The sequence below is a fragment of the Littorina saxatilis genome, linkage group LG14 (genome assembly GCF_037325665.1).
Source record: "Littorina saxatilis isolate snail1 linkage group LG14, US_GU_Lsax_2.0, whole genome shotgun sequence".
NCBI lineage: Eukaryota > Metazoa > Mollusca > Gastropoda > Littorinimorpha > Littorinidae > Littorina > Littorina saxatilis.
In genome coordinates this window covers 41442976-41467971 of record NC_090258.1, presented here as the reverse complement: position 1 = coordinate 41467971, position 24996 = coordinate 41442976, and the positions used below count along the sequence as shown (strand labels likewise).

General features: G+C 43.8%; 1 protein-coding gene across 1 annotated transcript in view; it reads right to left on the bottom strand.

The window, feature by feature from the left end:
- LOC138947777 (fibropellin-1-like) overlaps window positions 1-24996 on the bottom strand; it is a 50043-nt gene that overhangs the window by 5802 nt on the left and 19245 nt on the right. Inside the window, exons 3-11 of the mRNA XM_070319341.1 lie at window positions 16431-16492; window positions 15680-15764; window positions 14983-15086; window positions 14119-14254; window positions 13619-13732; window positions 12638-12751; window positions 8279-8570; window positions 2357-3568; window positions 1232-1649 (exon numbers count right to left, since the gene is read on the bottom strand). Of these exons, the coding sequence (XP_070175442.1) occupies window positions 1232-1649; window positions 2357-3568; window positions 8279-8570; window positions 12638-12751; window positions 13619-13732; window positions 14119-14254; window positions 14983-15086; window positions 15680-15764; window positions 16431-16492 (2537 nt within the window). The remainder of the gene's footprint in view (window positions 1-1231; window positions 1650-2356; window positions 3569-8278; window positions 8571-12637; window positions 12752-13618; window positions 13733-14118; window positions 14255-14982; window positions 15087-15679; window positions 15765-16430; window positions 16493-24996) is intronic.

The following is a 24996-nucleotide window of genomic DNA, read 5'->3' as shown; positions in this document are numbered from 1 at the left end:
GAGATTTGAAATCCATATTGTAAAACTTTTTTTTTTCTTTCTCCAGCTGAATGAGTTTATGTTATATGAAGTCTTATATCGCGCGCGTATCTCCAGACTCTGACTCAAGGCGCAGGGATCTATTTATGCCGTGTGAGATGGAATTGTTTTACACAATACATCACGCATTCACATCGACCAGCAGATCGCAGCCATTTCGGCGCATATCCTACTTTTCACGGCCTATTATTCCAAGTCACACGGGTATTTTGGTGGACATTTTTTTTTTATCTATGCCTATACAATTTTGCCAGGAAAGACCCTTTTGTCAATCGTGGGATCTTTAACGTGCACACCCCAATGTAGTGTACACGAAGGGACCTCGGTTGTTCGTCTCATCCGAAAGACTAGCACTTGAACCCACCACCTGGGTTAGGAAAGAGGGGAGAACATTGCTAACGCCCTGACCCAGGGTCGAACTCGCATGGGGTTTCTTGAAATAAAAATATTTGCCTTGCCTTGCCTTGCCTGAAAGATTTTTCGGCTCGGGCACTGACAGCAGCAGCTAGCCCAGCAAGCAGGGTATTTTTAGTATGTACAACCCAATTTGTCTTACTTGCAAACTGGTCGGGTGCCAGTTTTGAGGATGGGCTTTGTACTAATTGGAACATTGTTACACCCCCGGTATAGGGGTGTGTATAGGTTTCGGTCGATGTGTTTGTTTGTTTGTTTGTTTGTTTGTTTGTGTGTTGTGTTCGCATATAGATCTCAACAATGAACGGACCGATCGTCACCAAACTTTGTGAACAGGTTCTATACATTCCTGAGACGGTCCTTACAAAAATTGGGACCAGTCAAACACACGGTTAGGGAGTTATTGGTGGATTAAAATTATACAAGGACTTATAGAGGGACATCTTAATGGTCAAAGGGAAATAACCATTCTCACTCAGTCACTGCCACCAACTGAGAAGGTTATTTCCCTTTGACGGGGGTGTTTTTCCTACCTCGGAGGAATTTCTTGTTTATTAAGCTTTTTGTGGTAAAATTGCTGAGGGGTTGCAAAGCAAAGTAAAATCATTACACTGGTGCTCGTGGCGCATGCGCAGGTGACCAAGAGCAGTACGGTGGTGCGTGTAGAAGAATTTGATGACGCAACATTTAATTTTTAAATTTAATTTGTGATAACATGTCTACATAGCCTAGCGTATGTGACCTGAACCAAGACAGTATTGGTGCACCTGGTACTCACCTGAATACACCTGCCCCGGTTGCTGCACGGACGATTGTCACAAGCTTGGGCCATCTGCATGTGACATGTATCGCCAGAGAAGCCGTCAAAGCAGGCACAGGTAAAGCCGCCAGGCGTGAAGTCCACAGGTGAGCACAGACCGTTGGAGTTGCAGGGGTTGAGGGAGCAGGGGTCACGCGGCACGCTGCAGTCCCTCCCACCAAACAGCGCGGGGCAGCTGCAGGTGTAGTCCCGGCCCTGTTCCATGCAGCGTCCGCCGTTACGGCACGGCCTGGTCAGACAGATGTCCGTCACGTCGTTACACAGGTCACCGCCGTAGCCCGCGGGACAGATGCAGGAGAAGCCGCCGTCACGGTTGACGCAGGTGGCGCGGTTACTGCAGGCACTCAGCTCGCAGTAGTTGGGTTGGATCTCACACCTGAAAGAGGGGAGGGGCCAGTTTTGATTAAAATTTGATTTTGGTCATTCTCTTTGGTTTCGTGTAAAGCTTAATTTTTATTTTATTTTTATTTTTAGAAAATATCTGGTTTTAAAAGGTACTTTAAGATATAGTTCAATTTCTTTCTCTTTCATTAGTACTTGGTTTAACTAAAGCTACTGCCACTGACTGGAATAAAATACCACACTTTCACTGAAACGACCCACGCCAGGAAAAAAAAACGAACAGTTATGCCCCTTAACACAGTAACAATTACCTGTAATATGTACCATAGGCATTACCTATAGTGTGCTTATCAGTGAAGTAAAAACCAGCATAAAACAACGAAGACGACAAAAAAAGAAGAAAGTTATTGTGAATAAAAATTAGTAAATATTATAACAACAACATCGAACGCGCTTTTCGTTAACATCAAGAATGTTTCAAACATAAATCCTTAAAAACAGAATCCTCCTTTCCATTCCCCTTCTGCAAGTCCCCTGATCCTCCCAATATACGTTGCATTCGTCATCCCAATCAAATATCATATCGCTTTTTATTAATAGCACGTTTATAAGCTTTGCTTGTTGTGCTCCATTTATCAAAATAATTGAATGCGTCATTGTTATCTGTAATTCTTTTTGAATGCAATTGTTTAAACCAAACAGAAATGTTGATAAAATGGCCACCGCAGATTGTGCACGTACCTCTCGCCGCTGTAGCCACGCGGACACTGACAGCGGAAGGACTCTGCCTGTCTGAAGCACGACCCGCCGTTGATGCAGGGGTTGAAGCTGCAGGGGCTGACGTCACGCTGACACCGGTCACCGCCCCAGCCCTGGGGACACTGGCACATGGCGTCCCTCCCGCCCTGAACCACGTAGCACGTGCCACCGTGCTGACAGGGGTTCTTCAGGCACCGCCTGCCGTCCTGCTCGCACCGCAAGCCGCGGAACCCTTCAGGACAGGAGCAGGTGAAGGAGGCGCCCCCCGTTCCGCTCTGCTGGGCCCGGCACGTCCCTCCGTTCAGACACGAGTCGCTGGAGCACGGTGACCCCTGCTCGCACGTGGGGCCGCTGTACTGCGGCGTGCATCTACAGCTGTAGGCGTTAGGTCCGGAAGCCTCGCAGCTCCCGCCGTTGCGGCACGGCTGGCTGCTGCAGACGTCGGGTGTGCGGCAGTCCTGGCCCGTGAAGCCAGGCAGGCACACGCAGCGGTAGCCTCGTCCTTCCTGCACGCACTGCGGGTCTGATCGCCCGCACGGCCGACACATGCCGTTGCCGCAGTTGGCCGTCCTGCAGGGGTCCCGCGTCTCGCAGTTCTTGCCCGTGTACTGCTCGGAGCACACGCACATGTAGTTGTTGCCCGCCGCGAAGCACAGCCCTTGGTTCTGACACGGGCGACTGACGCACGGCCCCGCCCTCTGGCAGTTGTCGCCGCTGTAGCCATCCCTGCAGCGACACACGTAGCCGCTCTGGGTGCTGACGCAGGTGCCGCCGTTGCTGCATGGGTTGTTGCCGCCGCCGCAGCTGTCCCGCAGCTGACACCTGTCCCCAGTGAAGCCCGCGCCGCAGGTACAGCGGAACCCTCCCGCCCCATCCGATGAACAACGACCGCCGTTACGGCACGGGGAGGAGGCGCAGGGAGCCAGCAGTCTGCACGTAATACCCGTAAAGTTGCCAGTACAGCTGCAGTCATACCCCCCGCCACTCTTCGCTGAGCACCGCCCGTTGTCCCCGCATGGATTGGAGGCGCAGGGGTTACGCTCTTGGCACCGGGGTCCGCTCCAGCCGCTGGCACAGCGACACTTGACGTCACGACCACTGGCGGTGCACGTGGCACCGTTAGCACAGGGCGAGGATTGGCAGGAGTCAAAGGTCTCACAGTTCTGACCGCGGTACAGCTCCGGGCAGTCACACCTGGACACATACAGGTACATTGGTATTGCAAATGCTGTCATCTTTATGTTCTAAAAGCGATCACTCAAAACTCAAACTTAGCTGATTGTGCAAAATTGGCATAAAACGCCGTCTATGCCCAAAATTACTGGATTCGATACAACAGATACATCGCAGAAGTAGGGCTTGTTTATTTATTATTCTCTTTATTTATATAGCGCCTTATCCGAAGTTCAAAGCGCTTTATCGAAAGGTAAGCACACGCACATGCGCCTATAGTTTGTAAAGCCTTACCGTTACATTATTGTAAAGCCTTACCGTTACATTATTGTAAAGCCTTACTGTTACATTATTGTAAAGCTTTACCAGTACATTATTGTAAAGCCTTACTGTTACATTATTGTAAAGGCTTACCGTTACATTATTGTAAAGCCTTACCGTTACATTATTGTAAAGCCTTACTGTTACATTAGTGTAAAGGCTTACCGTTACATTATTGTAAAGCCTTACCGTTACATTATTGTAAAGCCTTACCGTTACATTATTGTAAAGCCTTACTGTTACATTATTGTAAAGCCTTACCGGTACATTATTGTAAAGCCTTACTGTTACATTATTGTAAAGGCTTACCGTTACATTATTGTAAAGCCTTACCGTTACATTATTGTAAAGCCTTACCGTTACATTATTGTAAAGCCTTACCGTTACATTATTGTAAAGGCTTACTGTTACATTATTGTTAAAGTGCGTCTAAACCCTCCAAACAAAGTTTTGAGTGTGTGAACTGGTCTGCAAATGCATCGTCGGCAAAATGCTGTCCGCATACAACTTGGTAGTCTTTTGGTTGTGAAAAATCTTTTCTGGAAGTTTTCACAAAGTTAATCCAAGCTCTCCTTATGTCAGTGAGGGACTTTAGAAAACCCCTGAGTACTTTAATTATTCCTTGTTTGTTTGCCGAGGTAATATTACAGCCGTAAACAACACAGAGTCTACCCATGCTGGCACTGGCAGCTTGATCCAAGACCAAGTGCTCGCAGCTGTGGCGGCTGCTCCCCTTACTACGTCATCAGTGGAGAAAATCTATTTTTAGCATCATCGTTTTGTTTCAGCAGAAGGCTGGCACGCTGCTAGCTTTGACGGGGTTTTCCCACTCGCTGCGTGAGCTACTCGCGTCTTTGGGCCTTTTGAGTGGTGGGGATGGAACACATATGAGTGTATGTTTGCATTGGTAATAAGAGTTTTTGTTTGAAAATTTGGGTTTAGATGCAGTTTAAGCCTTACCGTTACATTATTGTAACGCTTTACCGTTACATTATTGTAAAGCCTTACCGTTACATTATTGTAAAGCCTTACCGTTACATTATTGTAAAGCCTTACCGTTACATTATTGTAAAGCCTTACCGGTACATTATTGTAAAGCCTTACCGTTACATTATTGTAAAGCCTTACCGTTACATTATGGTAAAGGCTGTCCTCAATTGATCCCGAAGTTTACTTCGCCAAGACTTTTTTTATCGAAAGTTCAGTGCAAAAGCTTCGTATAGCGAGCTTCGTGTAGCAGACTTCGTACAGCGAGCTTCGTGTAGCAGACTTCGTACAGCGAGCTTCGTGTAGCAGACTTCGTACAGCGAGCCTCGTGTAGCAGACTTCGTACAGCGAGCTTCGTGTAGCAGACTTCGTACAGCGAGCTTCGTGTAGCAGACTTCGTACAGCGAGCTTCGTGTAGCAGACTTCGTACAGCGAGCTTCGTGTAGCAGACTTCGTACAGCGAGCTTCGTGTAGCAGACTTCGTACAGCGAGCTTCGTGTAGCAGACTTCGCGAAGTCGACTTCGCCCAAATAATATCAGACTTTACACCGTGCGGTTACATGCCTCTAACGCTTTTCACGTGAACTGTCTAATGACCTGCATGTAACTTTCCACAAGTAGTGAGCTTGCTTTCACCTGCATGTGGCACATCATTGACCTAGCTAAACACTGCGTGACCCACCTGCATGTGGCACGTCATTGACCTAGCTACTTTCCCAGACACTGCGTGACCCACCTGCATGTGGCACGTCATTGACCTAGCTACTTTCCCAGACACTGCGTGACCCACCTGCATGTGGCACGTCATTGACCTAGCTACTTTCCCAGACACTGCGTGACCCACCTGCATGTGGCACGTCATTGACCTAGCTACTTTCCCAGACACTGCGTGACCCACCTGCATGTGGCACGTCATTGACCTAGCTACTTTCCCAGACACTGCGTGACCCACCTGCATGTGGCACGTCATTGACCTAGCTACTTTCCCAGACACTGCGTGACCCACCTGCATGTGGCACGTCATTGACCTAGCTACTTTCCCAGACACTGCGTGACCCACCTGCAATGTCCATCAGTGGTCTGAAAACACACGCCTTCATTATGATAGAGATTGGTGTCACAGATAGATAGATAGATAGATAGATAGATAGATAATTTATTGCCAAGTGTACAATACATGAATGAACATAAAAAATACACGAGGAAAGCAGCTTGCTGTGTGATAAAAACAAAAATAAATAGCATTCATACATCACTGGCGCATAGCATCATACATACATGGGTAAGACAATTTGGTATCACAGTAACTAATACATACACTATACAGACATGGTGAGAACTATGAAACTCTAAGAGCTATCGGAACCACAATAAAAGTACGCAGAATAAGATAGGATCCCCCTCCCCCCCCACTATCAACTACTGTAAGAACTGAACATGTTCCATACTGATAAAATGTACCTCTAAAACAGCACATAAAAATAAACTCTTCCAACACATCACAGTGGTTAAAGAACGACTAAAACTACTAAAACATACTAGATGTGTATTCCGGTAATATAACCAGCTGCTAAAACATAGTCTGGCTTCATCGCGTCACAGTGGTGTTACCATGCTAAAACCCACTCTATATATCACAGTATGTAATGTCAGCTACTAAAACCATACTCCTAGAGCATCCTAAAACGTGTCACAGTCTGTAGAGTTCATTTACCGGTTATTAAAAGCCAGGACAGCCTGGGGGTAGAAACTGTTTCTGAGTCTTGCCGTACGGCATCTGAGGGTTCTGAGCCTGCGCCCCGAGAGCAGAGGCTGGAAGAGATGACCAGCCGGGTGTGTGGGATCCTGCATGATGGACCTACATTTCCTCATCATGCGCAGGATGTGAAGGGAGTCTATAGAGGGGAGATCTCTGCCAATGATCCTGCTGGCAGCCCTAACGACCTTCTCCAGTTTTTCTTTCTCAAACTGGCAGGAGCTGCTGTACCAAACCGTGATAGAAAAGGTAAGGAGACTCTCTACAGCAGCCCTGTAGAACTGGGACATGATGGAGGAGGACACTTTGAACTTCCTCAGCTGTCTCAGGAAGTAGAGACGCTGATGGGCCTTCTTTACTGAAAGGTCAGTATGAACAGCCCAGCTAAGGTAAAGCATCACCTACATATACAACTGTTCAGACTGTTCAATGCTTTTCATCGGTGGTCAGAAGATACTACACGCCGGTATAACTATCTTGTCTGAAACGCTTTAAAAATACTTTACTTTTCTGCTTTTCACCGGTAGTCAGAAGACACACGCCGGTATAACTATATTGTTTGAATCGCTTTAACAATACTTTACTTTTCTGCTTTTCACTGGTAGTCAGAAGACACACGCCGGTATAACTATATTGTGTCTGAATCGCCGCTTTAACAATACTTTCCGTCAGTTGTCAAGAGACACACAAAGCCGTAACGATAAGCCGGGATTGTTGTCACAGGTAAAGGATCACCTACATATACAACTGTTCAATGCTTTTCATCGGTGGTCAGAAGATACACGCCGGTATAACTATCTTGTCTGAAACGCTTTAAAAATACTGTCCATCAGTTGTCTGGAGACGCACAAAGCCGTCATGATAAGGGTTGTTGTCACAGCTGTACCTTCACCTTCCCGAAAGACTTTCAGTGGTGTCTCATCATGACCTACCAGTACTTTCCGTCAATGCTATGACACACAGAGCCGTTAACACAGGCGTTTCTTTCATCCGTACCTCCTCACCTGCCCGAGGTATTTTTTGACTTCCACATGCATCGCCTCTCGATCTACCTGTACTTCCCGTCAGTGGTCAGGGCTGAGTTGCACACAGCGAAACTGGGTGATACCCAACTAGGTGGAAACAAGCCGCGTGGTCTGATTGGTTGATATCACAACAAATCTCAGTTCCAACCAATCAGACCCCGCGGTTTGTTCCCACCTATTTGGCTGGCATCCAGTTTCGCTTCGTGCATCTCAGCCCTGCTGGAGATACACACCGCCGTTTGGGCAGGGGTTGCTATTACTGCTATTGAGGTCTAACGAATGACGTCTCACAACGTGCGTGGTCGTCCTTGGCGGTCAAGAAAGCCGCCGCGATCATTGCGCAGACGACACTTCTAGACCGCCAATATTTTTTGTGCGCATCACGTGCTCCACATAAATCGGCCGGAAACGAAGCAATTGGGAAACATGGGTACCGTCACCTGCCTATTTTACTTTCTCGACTTACCCAGGTAGAACCAGGTAAAGCATTTTGACCTACCTGTACTGTCGATCAGTGGTCTGAAGACACACGCCGCCGGTTTGGTAGGGGTTAGGCCTACTATCACTGCTATACCGTCACCTGCCTATTTTACTTTCTTGATCTACCTAGCAAGTAAAGCCAGGTACAATATTTTGACCTACCTGTACTGTCCATCAGTGGTCTGAAGACACACGCCGCCATTCTGACACGGGTTGCTGTCACAGGGGAAGGCCACGTCACAGGTGGAGCCCCGATAGCCTACAGGACAGCGACATGACCACTGGGAGGCGCTGACGGGTACGCAGCTTGCGCCGTTACGACAGGGGGAGGGGCTACACACGTCGTTCTCACAGCGCGATCCCGAGAAGCCCAGGGGACACACGCACTGGAAGCCCGACCCGGTGTCCAAACACTCGCCGTTCTCACAGGGGTTGGTGCGACAGTCGTTCAGCGCTGCACGTGCACACAGTACACATCAGTGTTAAATCAAAAATCAAGAATGCTAAAGATCAAGTAACCAAAGGGAAGTAATAATAATAATAATACGAGAATTTATAACGCGCACATACAGCATGACTTCCCTTCTTTGTCTCTGTTAATCTAGGGAGAAAATATCCAGCGATAATTCTCCGTAGGCCTAAAGTTCGGCCATGACCTAGGCAAAATAACTTGCGCAGCCGCGGAAACAAGAAAATGGAAATCTTTTATGAAATGATTGGGAGCCACGCAAATTTGACCTCTTGATTCCGACCGTGAACCCGCTGTTGATAATCTGGAAGGTCGTACCAGAAATGCAGATCTATCTCTGGCCGATTCATAGATTCAACCTACAAACTGCGACCTCATCTGTGATCAGATGGCCAAGCAATGCGTGAAATCTTTTATTCTAAAGCCTTATGGCTAGTTTCGACAAGCATTAAACGGATGAAATTAACCACATGCAGTTTATTCTTCAGAAAAATGCACACACAAAATGGGATGGGTTCGGTGATACACCAGTTAACAGTTCCGCGGCCATTTTAGATCTCGCACATGCGCACTTCTTTTATCGCGAGCAGATTCGACTTCTTTCCTTTTCCGGGTGATGCGCATATCGTTTTTCGGCATGTTTATGTCTTTTTCCTTTTCCGGTTGATTTCACCGCACGCGCAGATCGTGTTATTCGCCCACGTTTCTACGCAAGGGACACTACTCCGGCGCACTACTCCACCCGTTGAAAGGGGGAAACATTTTCTTCAGTACAAGTAGTCTTTATGAATAAACAATTAACAAGAAGGACGTTGTAAGTTCATTCAATGCAGATAAAATAAGAAATATGTTTGACAAACTTGTTCTGTTCTTATTCACATGACAAAATATGTGAAGATCGAGAGATGTTATTAAAAAACCGTGTTCCAGGCAACTCGCAAACAGATAACCGCTGTGTATTTCACCACAACCCAACGCAAAGGAAACATGACACACTACTATTTGGCAGACCTTTTTGCATTCATTGAACTTTCCCCAATAAATTCGGCTCACATCAGTCGTACTAAAAGTTTGTCAAAACACGACACACAGGCGATAACAAATGCCCACCTGAACTTGTGGTTCGCAACCACACACTAACGACCGTCGAGGCACGTAATGAATTTTGCAATCTTCCGACCACCATTTTTTAAGTCGGTTACTCCCATTACTGCAACCAATAACACAGCATGTTGACGCCATCGCTAATTTGGATGTAACGTGAGGTTTTTGTTATAACGTAGAGGAAAACACACCGTCCCGTGCAATTGCTTCCATCACCTTGAGCAGACGATGCAGCGGTTGCTCGTCGACATTTCTCGTCCAACCAGAATTGCTTTGGGTATCACGTGAGTTTTCCTTCTTTGTACCATGTAAGTGCCGAAACTGTTAACTGGTGTATTTGTACATAAACGTCTTCCTCACGATAGATTCGCTGATTTGTCTTATGAAGCCGTCATCAACACGAACACAATGATTGCAGAAGCAAACTCTGTACCTACACGACCGAGACACAAGACTGATTACTTCACAGCTGCAATGTGAATAGAGAATAAAGACGGTTTGGGTAAGCTTTCTCACGTCAGGGGCCAGTTTCATAAGCCAGAAACACAGTCGACCAACTGCAGTTGTCCGAGAGAACCACAGTAATCCGACGTTATCGGGTTTCACGAACAAAATTTCAGTCGGCCGACTGCGGGTCGTCTCACCGGAAGTCGGCCAAACACGGTGATGCTCTCTCCCCAACACTGTGTTCGGCTTACTGCGGTAAACCGAAAATAAATGTAATTATCCGCACAGTCAATGGCAGAATGCTCACACTTTTTTGGATTGTGAGCCAAACCTTGTGATTGTTCTTCGAAATGTATCTATCATGACGCAGTAATCCAGGAGACAAGTCAGGGTTATGTCTTGAAGACGTCACATTATGGCGTAAGAGGGTTAGACGTCACGCGAAGGAATTACTGAAAGTCTCGGTCATTGTTATTTTGAGCGGGCCGAGACTAGTTTTTTCTTTGAAATCAGCCATTTCCACGTGCGAATGAGCAAACGGAAGTGGTAATGTTGCTAAATTTAGCCCTCGACTTGGCCATTCGGATTACTGTACAGTCGGTCGACTGCGGTTGTCCGCGGGTGACGGTGATTCGCTCATGAAACGCGCTTTTCGGTGACCCGGCGATCAACCACAGTCGATCGACTGGACAGTCGATCGACTGTCAGTCGGTTCACTGCTATCTTATGAAACTGGCCCCAGGTCTTCACTGACAAGCTAGGAACAGACGGAAAATTCCGAACAAAAGTAAATGACGTCAAAGTCTGTTCGCTTCCGGTGTCATTTTAGACTGAAAGTGAAAAGCAACTCAAAAGAAGGAGCTAAGCCTGTGTCTTGAAACAGCTGAAACACTCTTTTGGATTGCCGTTTCAATGTTAACCAAAAAGTAAAAGAAAAAAAAACAAGGTTCAGTTGCGAACTGACAGCGGATTGAGCATTTATTCCTGTTGATGAAGGTACGGTTGAAGCTTTATTCTCTCCGTCAACCAACAAAGCGTGCGTTTTTCCTGTCTTGTGAAGGCGATTATGTCGTTATAAGTTATCTGTACGTTGTGAAGACATTTCAAAACAAAATTTAGCTTTGATGCTTCACGGGATATAAGCTTATACGTTTTCATCCATGGAATTGTTTTTTTCGTCTCGGCAGGGTGAATGAATTCATGATGTCTTTTCCGGAACTGGACAAAACTGGCCTTGCCAAGACTGAAACAAAATATAGTTCTACAACTTCTAGGCTTGGGTTGATTGCCCATGGTGAATTTCCAATGATTTGTTTCCACATGCCATGACAAATTCTCTTTACTTTGGTCATGCCATATATACGTTACAGCTCCGTCCATCCATGGTATCGCGTGATATTTTGTCTCGACGGGGTGAAAGAATATAATGACGTCACTCGAGGCTCTTGACCCAGTCTCGACAAAATATCAGGCGATACCATGGATGGACGGAGCTGTAACTTATACATATCTCACCACAAGGCAACTCAAGGCCCACAAGTAAGCACAAGTATTCAAGTAAGCGCTCTATTTGCATACGACATGTGTAATGGAGTAAGCGAGAGTTATACAGAACCAATTTCCTGGCACCTGAGAAAATAACAAGCATTGACATGAACAAGTGACTTTCACCCTCTATAAAAAAAAAATTAAAAAAATTTTAACAAGTTTGCCAAGCTATCGGAACGTTTTGATGACACAATTGTGACCCTTCACCACGAAATGAGTCGCATGTCACCTTGTGCGGTTCTGCGCTAGGCTTAATATAAGTCCGGGGAGTGTCTGGTAACAGTGTGTGGGTCACCTTAGTCACAGGCTTGTAACTCAAACAGTTTTTGCTCTTTTCTAAAACGGTTTTCACCACTGGATAGAGCATAAAAAACTCTTCATGAAAATTTAAAAAATATGAAAATCATGCAAAGGTGACATGCGACTCATTTCGTGGTGGAGGGTCACATATTTGAATCACATGTACTTCCACCCAATGGTCTTGAAAATGGACACACAGACAAAAACCTGACAGATAATGAACTTTATAGCTAAAACAGTGTTGCTGTTCTCAGTCTTTGGTGATAATAACGGTTAGTCCATCAGCACAGTTAGTGTCACAGAACTGACAAAGGTGCTCAATACACACTGCCTTCAGTGACATTAGTTTTATACTTGTATGGTTCTTGCGACCATTTACGTAGCCATGTCGTCGAAACAGACGATGCAGGTCCTACACACAACTATCTTGTAAGATATCCACACAGAAATGTAGCTACGCATGCCAAGGTCACGTATACGTTCTTTACGCCGAGCACAGCGAATAGCTCCAGGCGCCTTTGTCAAAATCAGTTCTACAAGTCAGTTCTTACACACACACACACACACACACACACACACACACACGCACGCACACACACGCACGCACACACACACACACACACACACACACACACACACGCAGCTGTACATACCCCGGTCACACACACGGCCAGTATAGCCAGGCTGACAGATACACGTGTAGGAGTCTATCAGGTCGTAACACGTCGCCCCGTTCTGACACGGCTCCACGGCACAGCTGTCAATGGCTGCAGCAAACACACATCAAGACAGTCAAAACATGCTTAATCTGGCGCACTGTGTCCTGTAAGTTTACATCAGATTCTATTCTGCTGACGGTCCCGAATAGCCATATAGGCTGTGGGGACGATACCCAAACAATAACCGAAAATTATGTCGAAAATTGTGATCATATATATTTGTTTGTTTGTTTGTTTGTTTGTTTGCTTAACGCCCAGCCGACCACGAAGGGCCATATCAGGGCGGTGCTGCTTTGACATATAACGTGCGCCACACCGTGCACAAGACAGAAGTCGCAGCACAGGCTTCATGTCTCACCCAGTCACATTATTCTGACACCGGACCAACCAGTCCTAGCACTAACCCCATAATGCCAGACGCCAGGCGGAGCAGCCACTAGATTGCCAATTTTAAAGTGTTAGGTATGACCCGGCCGGGGTTCGAACCCACGACCTCCCGATCACGGGGCGGACGCCTTACCACTAGGCCAACCGTGCCGGTGATCATATAAATAATTATATATATATATATAGACATCACAATAAAAAGTTCAACACCAAGCCAGAATGTCTCATCTTTTGTTTCCAAATTTTCGGCCCGCAGGCCTTCTTCAAAGGTGCACAGACCAAGCGTCTATAGTTATATATATATATATACATACGCATTAGGAATTAAAACAGAGCACGGAATCATGAAGGAAATCTTGCACCTCCCCACCCTCTCACCCTCAATTTCCCATTTGCGATGGACTTAACAAAAGCAGTACATTATGCAAGCACAACATCAGAAGAATCCAACTTTGCGCGTGGTGGGAGTTGGGAGTGGGACAGAAGGGGGGATTTAACGAAGGAAGTGAGCAAGTACAGGTAAAATACCTAGGGAGCAGTTGGGGCCGGTGTAGCGCGGGTCACAGGTGCAGGAGAACCCTCCGCCAGGTATATTGTTGCACGTGCCAGCGTTCAAACACGGGTACAACTGACACACGTCCTCTGGAACACACAATATCAACGTCAGCGTCACAGAATATGTCAATAAAAATCCCTGTCATCATCATAACATTTTCAAACGACCAAAGGACTCGAGAGTAATTCACAAGAGCGTAGGAGTATGTATTCTACATGTAGTTTAATTGTTTTGCTATCTTGATACATGTGTAATTTTGGGTGTGCATGATTTCAGTGGTTGCTTTTATAACTACACCAGCAGCATGGATTCCCAACCTTGGGCGAAAAAGAAAATATTCTGTTTTCTGAACGATTACTTATCATCAATAGCACGTACGAAAGCTAAACAGAAAAACCCATTTCTCAAGACAACGCCAAACCACAAACACAAGAGATACACGGACGGGCAGACAGACATACAGGACACATACCCTGTTCACACTTGGGTGGCAGCCAGTAGCCCTCACACCGACGAATACCAGTGATGGGGTCACAGGTAAATCTACCCGGGATCCGTCGACACGACGTCTGACATAGCTCGCCGTAGAAATTGGCAGCACAGAATATCTGCACACAGATTAGTGTGATTTTACAAATGACATCAATTTTTCTGTTGTTCGAGACGCCTTATCGGTGTCAACGGAACAGGTGAAAGTGTATGGAACGGATGGAAAGGAGCAATGACCGAACATCTTTCTCAGCACAGCGTGCTAGTAGGTTGATTTTCAAAGGACAGTAGCTGCAACCATTAGCTTACTTACTACGTACTCACTCCACGTTATGCCGGTTGGCATGTACGGCAACAATTAACATTAACGTTGGAGGACATAATCACTAAAATACATAATACATTTAAGTATTTCTCTCAAGACTCAATCAGTAATACAAAATACAAAAAAACACTGACCCATTTCATGGCATTAAAGAAAGAGTACATACAAATGTATATATTGTGATTACTCGTGCTGCCGCATCTCTCCGAGTTGCTATTTTCCATCCCTCGCGCTTTCGCCCCAGTCTTTCCTTTTTCCTTGTTAGGTTGCCTGTATGTTCTTCCAACAGTTTTCTCTCTAGATTCCTCTATTTTGCTTTTATATCTCCCCCCCCCCCTCTCCAATTAGTTCCTTCTGGTTTATTATTGTCATGAATATGTGTGTAATGTTGTATTATTTGGGTCACATTAAATTAGCTTTTGCTTGAGTTTGTGCCCTCGTTGCTAACCATTATTTTGTTCATACTATGTATTTTGAATAACATTTTGTTTAAACCAAAAGGAAGAGGACCAGGGCACTGACCTTGGCCTGGATACGGAGAAAGTCGCCCGCCGCCGGGTTGAGACCACTGCCACCACTGAAGGCCACCCAGGCCGCGTCCAGCGTACTGCGTCCGATCGGAACACCTGTAATTAACACAATGTGAAGTTATTCGAATCTGTAACATATTGTGCACCGATACCTTCACCTGTATCTGAAACTGTGTGCTGTGTTGTTCAAATCTTCAACTGACAAAGTGTGCTCTGTTATTCTGTCAAACAGTTCTAATGTGCTGTGTTAATAACACGTGTAACAACATAGCGCGCTGTGTTATCTGCATCTGTAACCTGACGGACGTACTGCGCAGTGTTATTTACACCTGTCAAGGACATAGTGTATTGTGTTTTTCACCCCAGTAACGGAAATAATGCGCTTAAAGAACATAGTGTTAGTTTTTTTTTTTACACCAGTAACAGAAATACTGCGCTTGAAGAACATAGTGCGTGGTGTTTTTCACACCAGTAACTGACAAAATATCACACTTCAGTCCAGTTTTAGCAACTTGTCACAGCAGAAGACGTCAACACATTAATGATCAAAAGGTTCGTCAGCTTCTTACTATGCAGCTTCTGCACTAACAACAGGTGTACTCTAATTGTCATCGTTTTGAAGTACGCCCAAAAGTTGATTGTGTACATTCGGAAACGCACAGTAACATATAGTATCATCATGAACTCACTGGAAACGTCGATGATGTACTCATTGATGAGTGTTCCAAGAGAGTCGTCGGGTCCATAGCGCATCTGTATTCGAAGCTCCAGAATCTGCAACACATTACAAGGCAGTGTCATTTCGATTTCAATGTAAAGTCTCAAATTAATTGGGAGAAGATTACTTTGCGAAGTTTACTTGGCGAAGCTTGCAGCACAAAGCTTTGGCACTGAGTTTTCGGTAGCCAGGAAGGTCTGCAGTTGATCAGAAGATCCATTTGACTGAAGACTATTTCATATGTTATTGTGTTGTACTGTATGGTTGGTTGGTTGCAGATGTCGCTTGTCATCCAATACCGATTCAGCACCAATCTTATTCTCTGGCGTATCCAAGGCGTATAATTGTTAAAGGTAGAAGGTTCCTTCAGATTCTGTTGCAGACGGTAATTTAAATCTTGTTTAAAATCCTAATCTCTTTCAAAAAAAGTTAAAAATCTTGTCCGGTGGAAAGTCCCAGAACAAAATCTCCAGATCGAGTGTCTGCACTGAAATATTTGTCAGGAATTTCTTGCACGTCGATACACTTGATTGGAACGTTTTTTGTTTTTATGTATTGCATTGCATTGCATTGTATTGTATTGTATTGTATTGTATTGTATTGTATTGTATTGTATTGCATTGTACGTATTGCATTGTATCGTATTGTATTGTTTTATATTGCATTATATTGTTTTACATCTAAGTTAGGATAAGGACGCGGAAATGAAGAGCCACACTTACATCCAACCTGTCGTCTGTTTGCAGGTCGAATAACGTCCCTGTCCGTCTTATGTCGAATTGTCCTGCAATAAATAACACATACACACACGTCACACATTGTCAAGAAGCTTGTCATACAGCATCGTTATACACTCTCAAACAATAAAAATCACACAAACATTACCTACTACCCTACAATAAGTCACACACATCGCATACTATCCAACAAATTTCACCAAAAAATCAGCTAAATCTTAAAAGAAATCACACACAAATCACATACTATCCAACAACAAATCACAAACTATCCAACAACAAATCACATACTATCTAACAACAAATCACATACTATCCAACAACAAATCACATACTATCCAACAACAAATCACATACTATCCAACAACAAATCACATACTATCCAACAACAAATCACATACTATCCAACAACAAATCACATACTATCCAACAACAAATCACATACTATCCAACAACAAATCACATACTATCCAACAACAAATCACATACTATCCAACAACAAATCACATACTATCCAACAACAAATCACATACTATCCAACAACAAATCACATACTATCCAACAACAAATCACATACTATCCAAAAAAAAATCACATACTATCCAACAACAAATCACAAACGAAGGCCACAAATTGTTCACAAACATGCAACGAATGCACCCAAACCACTAACTCCTCTACACAGAAAAAAACATAACATTGTCAGATATCATCCGACAACAGAGCACACATAAACATAATTATGTATTAAATGTGCATTTACAAGCAATTTATTGCATGAAAACGTCACGACTTCTTTAACACACACAGCATAGGCTACCCATATTTATAAATATATCAACACACACACACACACACACACACACACACACACACACACACACACACACACACACACACACACAAACACACTACAGAGAGACAGAGAGAGGGTGAGGCGTATGACTTTCATTTTGTCAACCAGTAATGATCGAACTCCCTCTACATGCACACCTTTCCCAACCTCCGCAGCGCAGAGACATAACGGTAAGGTATTTGAAATATTTACTGTACATGGCACTTTTCACTAGAACAAAAAAGCCAGGGACTATAGAAGGGTTACGCGGGTATATTAGTTTCAGTAAAACCACTCTTCAACCCGAAATATTCACACGCGGAATAAACAAGTGCAAAAACTGAACAGGGTACGCTATGCCCTCTGTTAGGCAAAACCCCTTTCCCCTATCGCACACCTACGTGCTAACCTATTCATTGTTAGGATGCTTGCCTACTGACCTTTCAGTAGTTCACACGTAGCAACAACGAAGCTATAAGTGGTCGCTTTGTTTTGGTGGCCTTCTGCTTCACAGTTTCTCTTTTGGGGTCAAGTTTGAGGAGACAATCGTTTTGTGGCTATCCACGTCGCATTTACTGTATTTGGCCAAGCTTTGTGAGCTACATAGTAGAAAAAGATCGATGTTAAATCGATCTCGTATGATGCCATGTATTCTCGACACAAGAAACAAATAAACCTGAATATCAAACCGACCATCTGTTTGTCGTTTTCTGTCCTTTGTCGAGCTCTGCTATTGTTATGTTATGTTTCGTTAGCTTTCGATCAGTACCCGCATTTTCTTCCTTAGGTCAAGTTCTGCAATCCTAGGGGTATTTGTGGCCTTGCCGGGACTACTTGGAACGCTGCACGGTACACAGAAAAAAGCAGCCTGTGTTTTAGGATTAATTGAGATTTAGAGTCCTAAATGGCAGCAGAGGACAAATGAGCACAAGTTAATGTTGAGATGATACGTTTCTATGGTAGCCTTCTTTTAGTATGGATGGTAAATGGACATTGCGCAGCCTTTGACTAAATCTAAGTGCTGAATGATGCAATTGGAAAGGCGTAGTTCATGTATAGTTGTCTCCAATCCCGTCAAATTAATGTAAATAGCAAGGATTGCACGATATCCTCCCCGACAGCAGTGACAAGGTAGACGACAAAGACATGAGAGGACTTGTGCAATCTGGGTGCGTCAGAGACCTTGCATCGCCCCCACCCTACACCCCCTCCCCACCCGTTGACGTCCTCACACATATAGCAGCCAGCAGAAGGGGAAGGGCCAAGCGGGTGCAGGGTACCCAGAGTGGCCAAGCCCTAACAGGGAATAAAAGGGCCAGCGGACCTTTGTAGAGCGACCCCCAGCTCAGCGGGCCGAAGGTTGACAAAGCGCGCAAAGGACGTCTTCCCATCTGGTTCAATATTGACTTAGCCACGACACGCGCGCAACCTCAGCTGTGTGGGCAGCCTGGTGCAGGGATCAAAAACATATCTGCGCAAAAAGGCCCGCACTTGGCCGGGTGGCGAGGACTTGTACGTCACTCGTCGAGCGGCGTTGCGCTCTCCCTGTAGGTCCTGCAAATGTCGACGAGGTTTCTAACGCCTCTTGTGTAATTAGCAAACCGCCATTCTCGGGGTGGAAAGACTTGTTCGTGTGCATTCTCGGTATCTCGGGTACACAGTCAACATAAGCTGAGTACTCGCCCGCACTCTGCACAGAAGTCAATGTGCATACCTGTAGTATTTGGTGCTGGTGACTAGCTCAACGTCTGCCTTGCTTATTTTGTCTAAATAGTCAAATTAGCAGCAAGTTTACTTTTACTGCTGACATTTTGTTCCCAACCGTCCTCAAAGTGTTGATTTTGGTTTTTAGTTTGTTGGATGGTTGGAATCGTTGCTGCTCTTTTTTCCCTTTTGGTATTTGATGAATGCGGAGGTGTTTACACTTAAGCGGGGAAAGAAAAAGTACCTTAGTTATCACAGAGAAAGAGCTTTTGGGGTTTTGGGCAAACAATAGCCAAGGACATGGTTTGCAGATTGCTTGTTGCTTTTGACAGCAGTAAGGACATACTTTTGAAGAAAAAGCGTTGATTTGGGGGTTAAGTTGGTTGGGATGTTGGAATCGTTGCTGCTCCTTTTTCACTTTTGGTATTTGATGATTGCGGAGGTGTTTACATTTAAGCAGGGAAAGAAAAAGTACCTTCGTGGTTACAAAAAGAAAGATTGTGGTTTGTTTGGCAAAAAATAGTCAAGGACATGTTTTGCAGATTGCCTGTTGCTGTTGACAGCGGTAAGGACACCATTTTGTGAAAAAAAAAGCGTGTGCTTCACCACTCCTACCCCTTTTCAGGTCCCTTGACAGTTGAGGGAAATCTAAATTCGCCCCTTTAAAATAACCGTGCGAACAACCAGTTTAAATATGTTCAAACAAAGTTTGCATCACTATTACGTACGTACTGTCAATCATTGATGGAAGTGGTACCTATATTGCTCAGTATGTGTCATCACAACACAATTCCATTTCAGCAATGACAAATAGCTTCCATGGCTTCAGAATGCACCGACACACCACACTCTTCTGGTGTTCTTTGAATCATGAAAAAAAAAACACGAAAAAGGAACAGCCCAGAAAAATATGGAGAAAAAAAAAGGGCGAGGAAGCGTGAGAAAAAAAGGTCGTGGAGAGTTGGAGGTATGTGGTGTGAATCTCTTTCCCCAACACTCAGCCTCGTGCTAAGCTGTGCCACGGCCATGGGGATTCCTGGCCACACTCTCCCTCCACTGCCACCTCTCCTCCCACGACCCTGCTGCCTCCCTCTCCACCCCCCCCTTCCAAAATGTACTTCCCATCCACCTGCGGAACTGCAAGGCCATCCGGTGTGTCCTAGTTTTTGCTGCCCCCCCCCCCCCCCCCCTGTTTTGATCGAACAGGTGTGTTTTCTACAAATTGAAATTCTAAGCTGATGATTTGCTAACTTTCTATTTTTTGTCCAGTTGCTGTTCAGTATAGTGTGGGTATTTGTGTTTGTTTTATTGTTGTTGTTTTTTCCTTTTCTGTGTGTGCTTTTTTGAGTGAACAGTATCTATAAACTCGTTTTTATTCTAGTTCTTCTGCTTTCTGAAAAAAAGATGACTACTAAAGTTCCAGATTTGTGATTGCCTTATGTTTGATATAATGCTTCCAATTAATTGTTCCTTGAGCAACTCTTTCTTGTTTTGGGAGTTTTCTCTATGTATTCCATTGTGTTCACCCAGACAGCTACAGCTACAGCTATTAAGAAACGCTTGATTCTCTTAAGGTTTTTTTTTTTACCACAAAAAGAAATATTTTTTCTGTATTGAATTTTGACACAACGTCTCGGCAACACTACACAAAACACAGGGGTTTTTTCTGTGTGAATCAGTACGCCTGACTGGCAAATGAAATTGCTTAAAATCAGTCCTGACACAACACCAGGAAGTTCTTTTTCAGTTTAAAGAAAAGAATGAATTTCTAAAGGTTTGAACAATGATCATTTGGATATGTATCATAACAGCTATTTTTCAAAACATATTGGGAAATAAATAATCAGGAGGAGGTGAAATAACTTCCAAATGAACTAGAAAATTCCTATTATGTATGGTTTTTGCAGGGCTTGTGCTGAAAATGCATCACAAGCAATACAAATGCCACGATGACAACATGTATGTCGCTCCTCAGACCCACATTTCGGCCGCCTATTTAACGACATTTCGCGTGCAAGCGTTGTACGAGCCGACTTTCCAGCAGATGCAACGCCTAAAATGCACGTGCAATATGCAAATCGCGAACAGGAAAAAGTATCTCCGGTGTAACGAATTCAGCTTTCCCCCTCATTCAGCTCTCTGACTCGATATATACTCGAGACTGAAATGTTGTTTCCTGGTCAAATTAAAGAAGTAAACTTTATTTTAGGAAGAAACGCATGTCAGTTTCTTGCAAGTGAAGGAAATTGGTGGTGACATTTAATAGATTTCACCCGAAAATTTGATTTCTTCCAAAACGTGCACCCTTGAATGAGAAGAGAAGGATTTTAGGATGAAGCAAATTTATAAGTTTAACTAAAATATTTTGGTTGAACGAATTTTGTGATTTGTACATAGTCTTTGTAAAACACGTGGCCGTATAAAATTTCATCTCACACGGCATCACTGCAGAGCGCCTAGAACTGTACCCACGGAATATGCGCGATATAAGCCTCATTGATTGATTGATTGAAAACAGGTGAGTACATTTTATTTCTCGCTCTGACGCGCAGCCACCATGGCTCTGCTTTCATCTCTTTCTGTCTCTGTATTTGAAACAATTTACAGTGAGGTCCATGATTAATTCAAAACGTTTACAACCGTGTCTGGGTGGACGTCACGGTAAACAAAAAATAGCAATGAAAATGAGAGAATGGACGCAAAATAGAATAAAAAAAATTGAACAGCAAAAAATAATTATCTACCAGAACATGTCGCAGACATAATCGTAACATCGACATGGTTTTTTTTTCTCAAGCGGAAAAATGTTCGCAGACGTAAATGCTGTGTTGTTTTGTATCTATGTGCTATGCTTCACTGTTCATCACAAACCGGTGTAACACGAGAAAATTACTCCCACGAGATTTTTACTCCGGAGTAAACATTGTGTACGAAAAAGTTACTCCCTTTACAAAAAAACAGCACTCCCCCATTGCACAAGAAAATTACTCCCCAAGACAGGTGAGTTCCGAGTAAACATTTCGTACAAAAATGTTACTCCCCTGACGAATAAATAACGAATAAATTACTTCACCCCAACACGAGCAATTTAACTTCCCATGCCAGGTGTACGAAATTTTTACTCCCTTGTCCCCTGTTAGGCTTGGTGGTGGAAGGGGTGAAAAGAGGGTAGCGCGACATTCGTGTGCGCGAGATCCCTTATTGGCATTATCCCTTCGCCCGCATCCCATTTTTGCGTACGAGATTTTTACTGGAAGTAAAAAAAATGGGGAGTAAAAATTTCGTGGAGGGAGTAATTTTTTCGTGCCTTGGGGAGTTCTTTTCTCGTACGAAAAGTGTACTCGGAGTAAGAATTTCGTACGAAATATTTACTCCGGAGTAAATATTTCGTGGAGTAAAAATTTCGTGTTACACCGGCAAGGGACCAAGGCTGTCTGAAGTTAATGCGTACATGTTACGTCATCTGTCAATGAGAAACATGGCGCAAGGGTTGATGACAAGTTGCAGGGAATCACCTTCATGCTATCGCGTTACTTTTGGCAGCTAGTTCCACAGACATCTCACCCACACTGAGTGAAGTTGTCTGATGTGTGTCAGTAATTTGCAAGTAAACTCAGCATAGGAATGTTGATTACAAGTGAAGAGAACCTGTTTTACACGTACACGTTGTTCTTACACAGTAATCTGCCAAAGTGTTTCGACGGAGTTGAGGTGATCCATTTCAGTATAAACGCAACTGACAAAAAAGAAACAGCGTAGACCCGCGTTCCTGGAAACAAATCTGGACACGAAAACCCGCTTGATGCGCAGATATATGTTCAGCTCGAGAAGGCAATACAGTTTCGACAACAAAACGAAATAAGGTTTTCATGATCATGGCCTTCGTGAAACATCAACGCCGAAAAGATTGTGTTGTTTCCCCGTGCAGTTTTGTGCTGCATTCGCGACATTAAATTTTTTGAAACTCAAAGGTTTGCACATGTGAGGGGAAATCTTCAAAGTCAGTGCACATTTTGTTGCCGTATAAGACGTTAGAAAGCAGCCAAATAAATCAGATGAAACAACCTGATGCGTGCACATGTGTAAATATATGACGTAGCATACGTAATCAAGTAAACACGAGGAACTGACCTGATGTGGTCGAATGATTTGTCATTGAGTGAAATAAAAAAAGAATCAAATATATTTTAAAAACTTTAAGTAACGTGAATGTGTCATTTGTCAAATAATGCTGAAATAAAAGTAGGCCCTAACCAGGGAAATGATAGGATTTCTCCTAATTTCGACACCATATTTGTCATCAAAAACACAAGTTTTGGAATCTGATAGAATTCAAGGGTTAGTCTGATACAAAGAAATAATTTATCAATATATGACATAACGCGAAAGTTATATCAAGAGAAAACAACGAACGTAACTAACCTGATGTGCATACGTTATTTGTCAATGATTGACATAACTTCAGAAGTCCGACAATTTTTCACTGATTGACCGAACAAAAGTAATTAGAGAGGAAATGACCTGATGATGACACGTAAGTTGTCATTTAACGACGTCATATAAGTATTGAGATAACTGACAGAAATTGGCCCGATGCTAGCACGCCGTCTGCCAACAAAGGACGTGATACAAATAATCAATTATATATTGACTCGATGCGATCACATCATTGTTTAAATAAACGACGTTCGACAAAACTGAGAGGAAGGAGAGAAAATCACTTCATGTGAACACGTCATTTGTCAATAAATGACGTCACACAAGAATTCTGATAAATGACAGAGATTGACCTGGTGTGTGGCCGCCACCAGAGGTATGTAACACTTTGCTGACAATGGACTCTTCTCCCGCAGACGTCGACATGGCTGGCGATCCTCACACACGATGGGCTAGTGATGCCCTTTGTGCTCAAACCGATCCGTCATTGACAGACAAACGGCAATCGTGTCACTCCTTCGCGCTACAGGGTCGCAGGCCCCATTCCTTCAGCCTGCTACAAACCAGGACAACACTTGACTTTGATCCACTTTAAATCAGCCTCCATGGTTCCGATTTAAATTGGGAGCGTTTCTAGGAGTTCAGCAGCCTGATTTTATCGTCAAAGTTCCAAACATAGGTGGTACAAATGTTGGTAATGTGTTTCATCAAACAAATGAAACGCCTGGTTGTGCACATAAAGCAGCAATCAACCATTCCATTGTCAATCATTCCATTGTAAACGTAAAACGCTCTTTTTAAACACCAATAACTAGCGTGATGAAGTTTGCTCAAATGTTTCATACCAGAATTTGTTCTGTGCTAAATAAAGAAATAGGAAGAGACAAGAAAGTTAAAAGTATAGATCTGTAGCAACGGAAACGGAAATTTTTGGTATACACCACAAGTTTCTTCGGCTGTCTTAGATCATGTAGCAGAGATGCAGTAACTGTTGCTGTACTATATATAACATACGTTATTTACATTTTTGACCAAAATATGACATTTTATACAGAGCGAGACAGCGCTAGTGAAGAATGACTGTAGATATCTGTGTCAAGTATCATATTTTGGTCAATAATACAAATAACATGTATGTATCGATCCCTTTTGAGTTAGTTTTCATTGTACTTTTTTTATTTTTAGGATTGAACGCACACAAACATACACTCTCTTGCGGTGTTGGCCAGCGGTCGCAACATGAGTTAGATTTCATTTTACTTTTTCTTAGGATTGAACGCAGACAAACATACACTCTCTTGCGGTGTCGGCCCATCCTGACCTCAGGTCAAAATGAGTTCGGCTCATTCTCTCCCTGACAGGATGCCTTGAATTTCACCGATTTTTTTTTTTTTTTTTTTTTTTTTTTTTTTTTTTTTTACATATTTAGAGCTTTTTGTAATGTATTATTGATATAAGCAGATTCGCGATTGTCGATAATGATTTTTCATGGTGTTTTTTAATTTTTAAATTACAGAGGAATTTTTATTTTAGACAGTTTCAAGCAAGCTATTTTTCGCGGATGTATTTACTGTG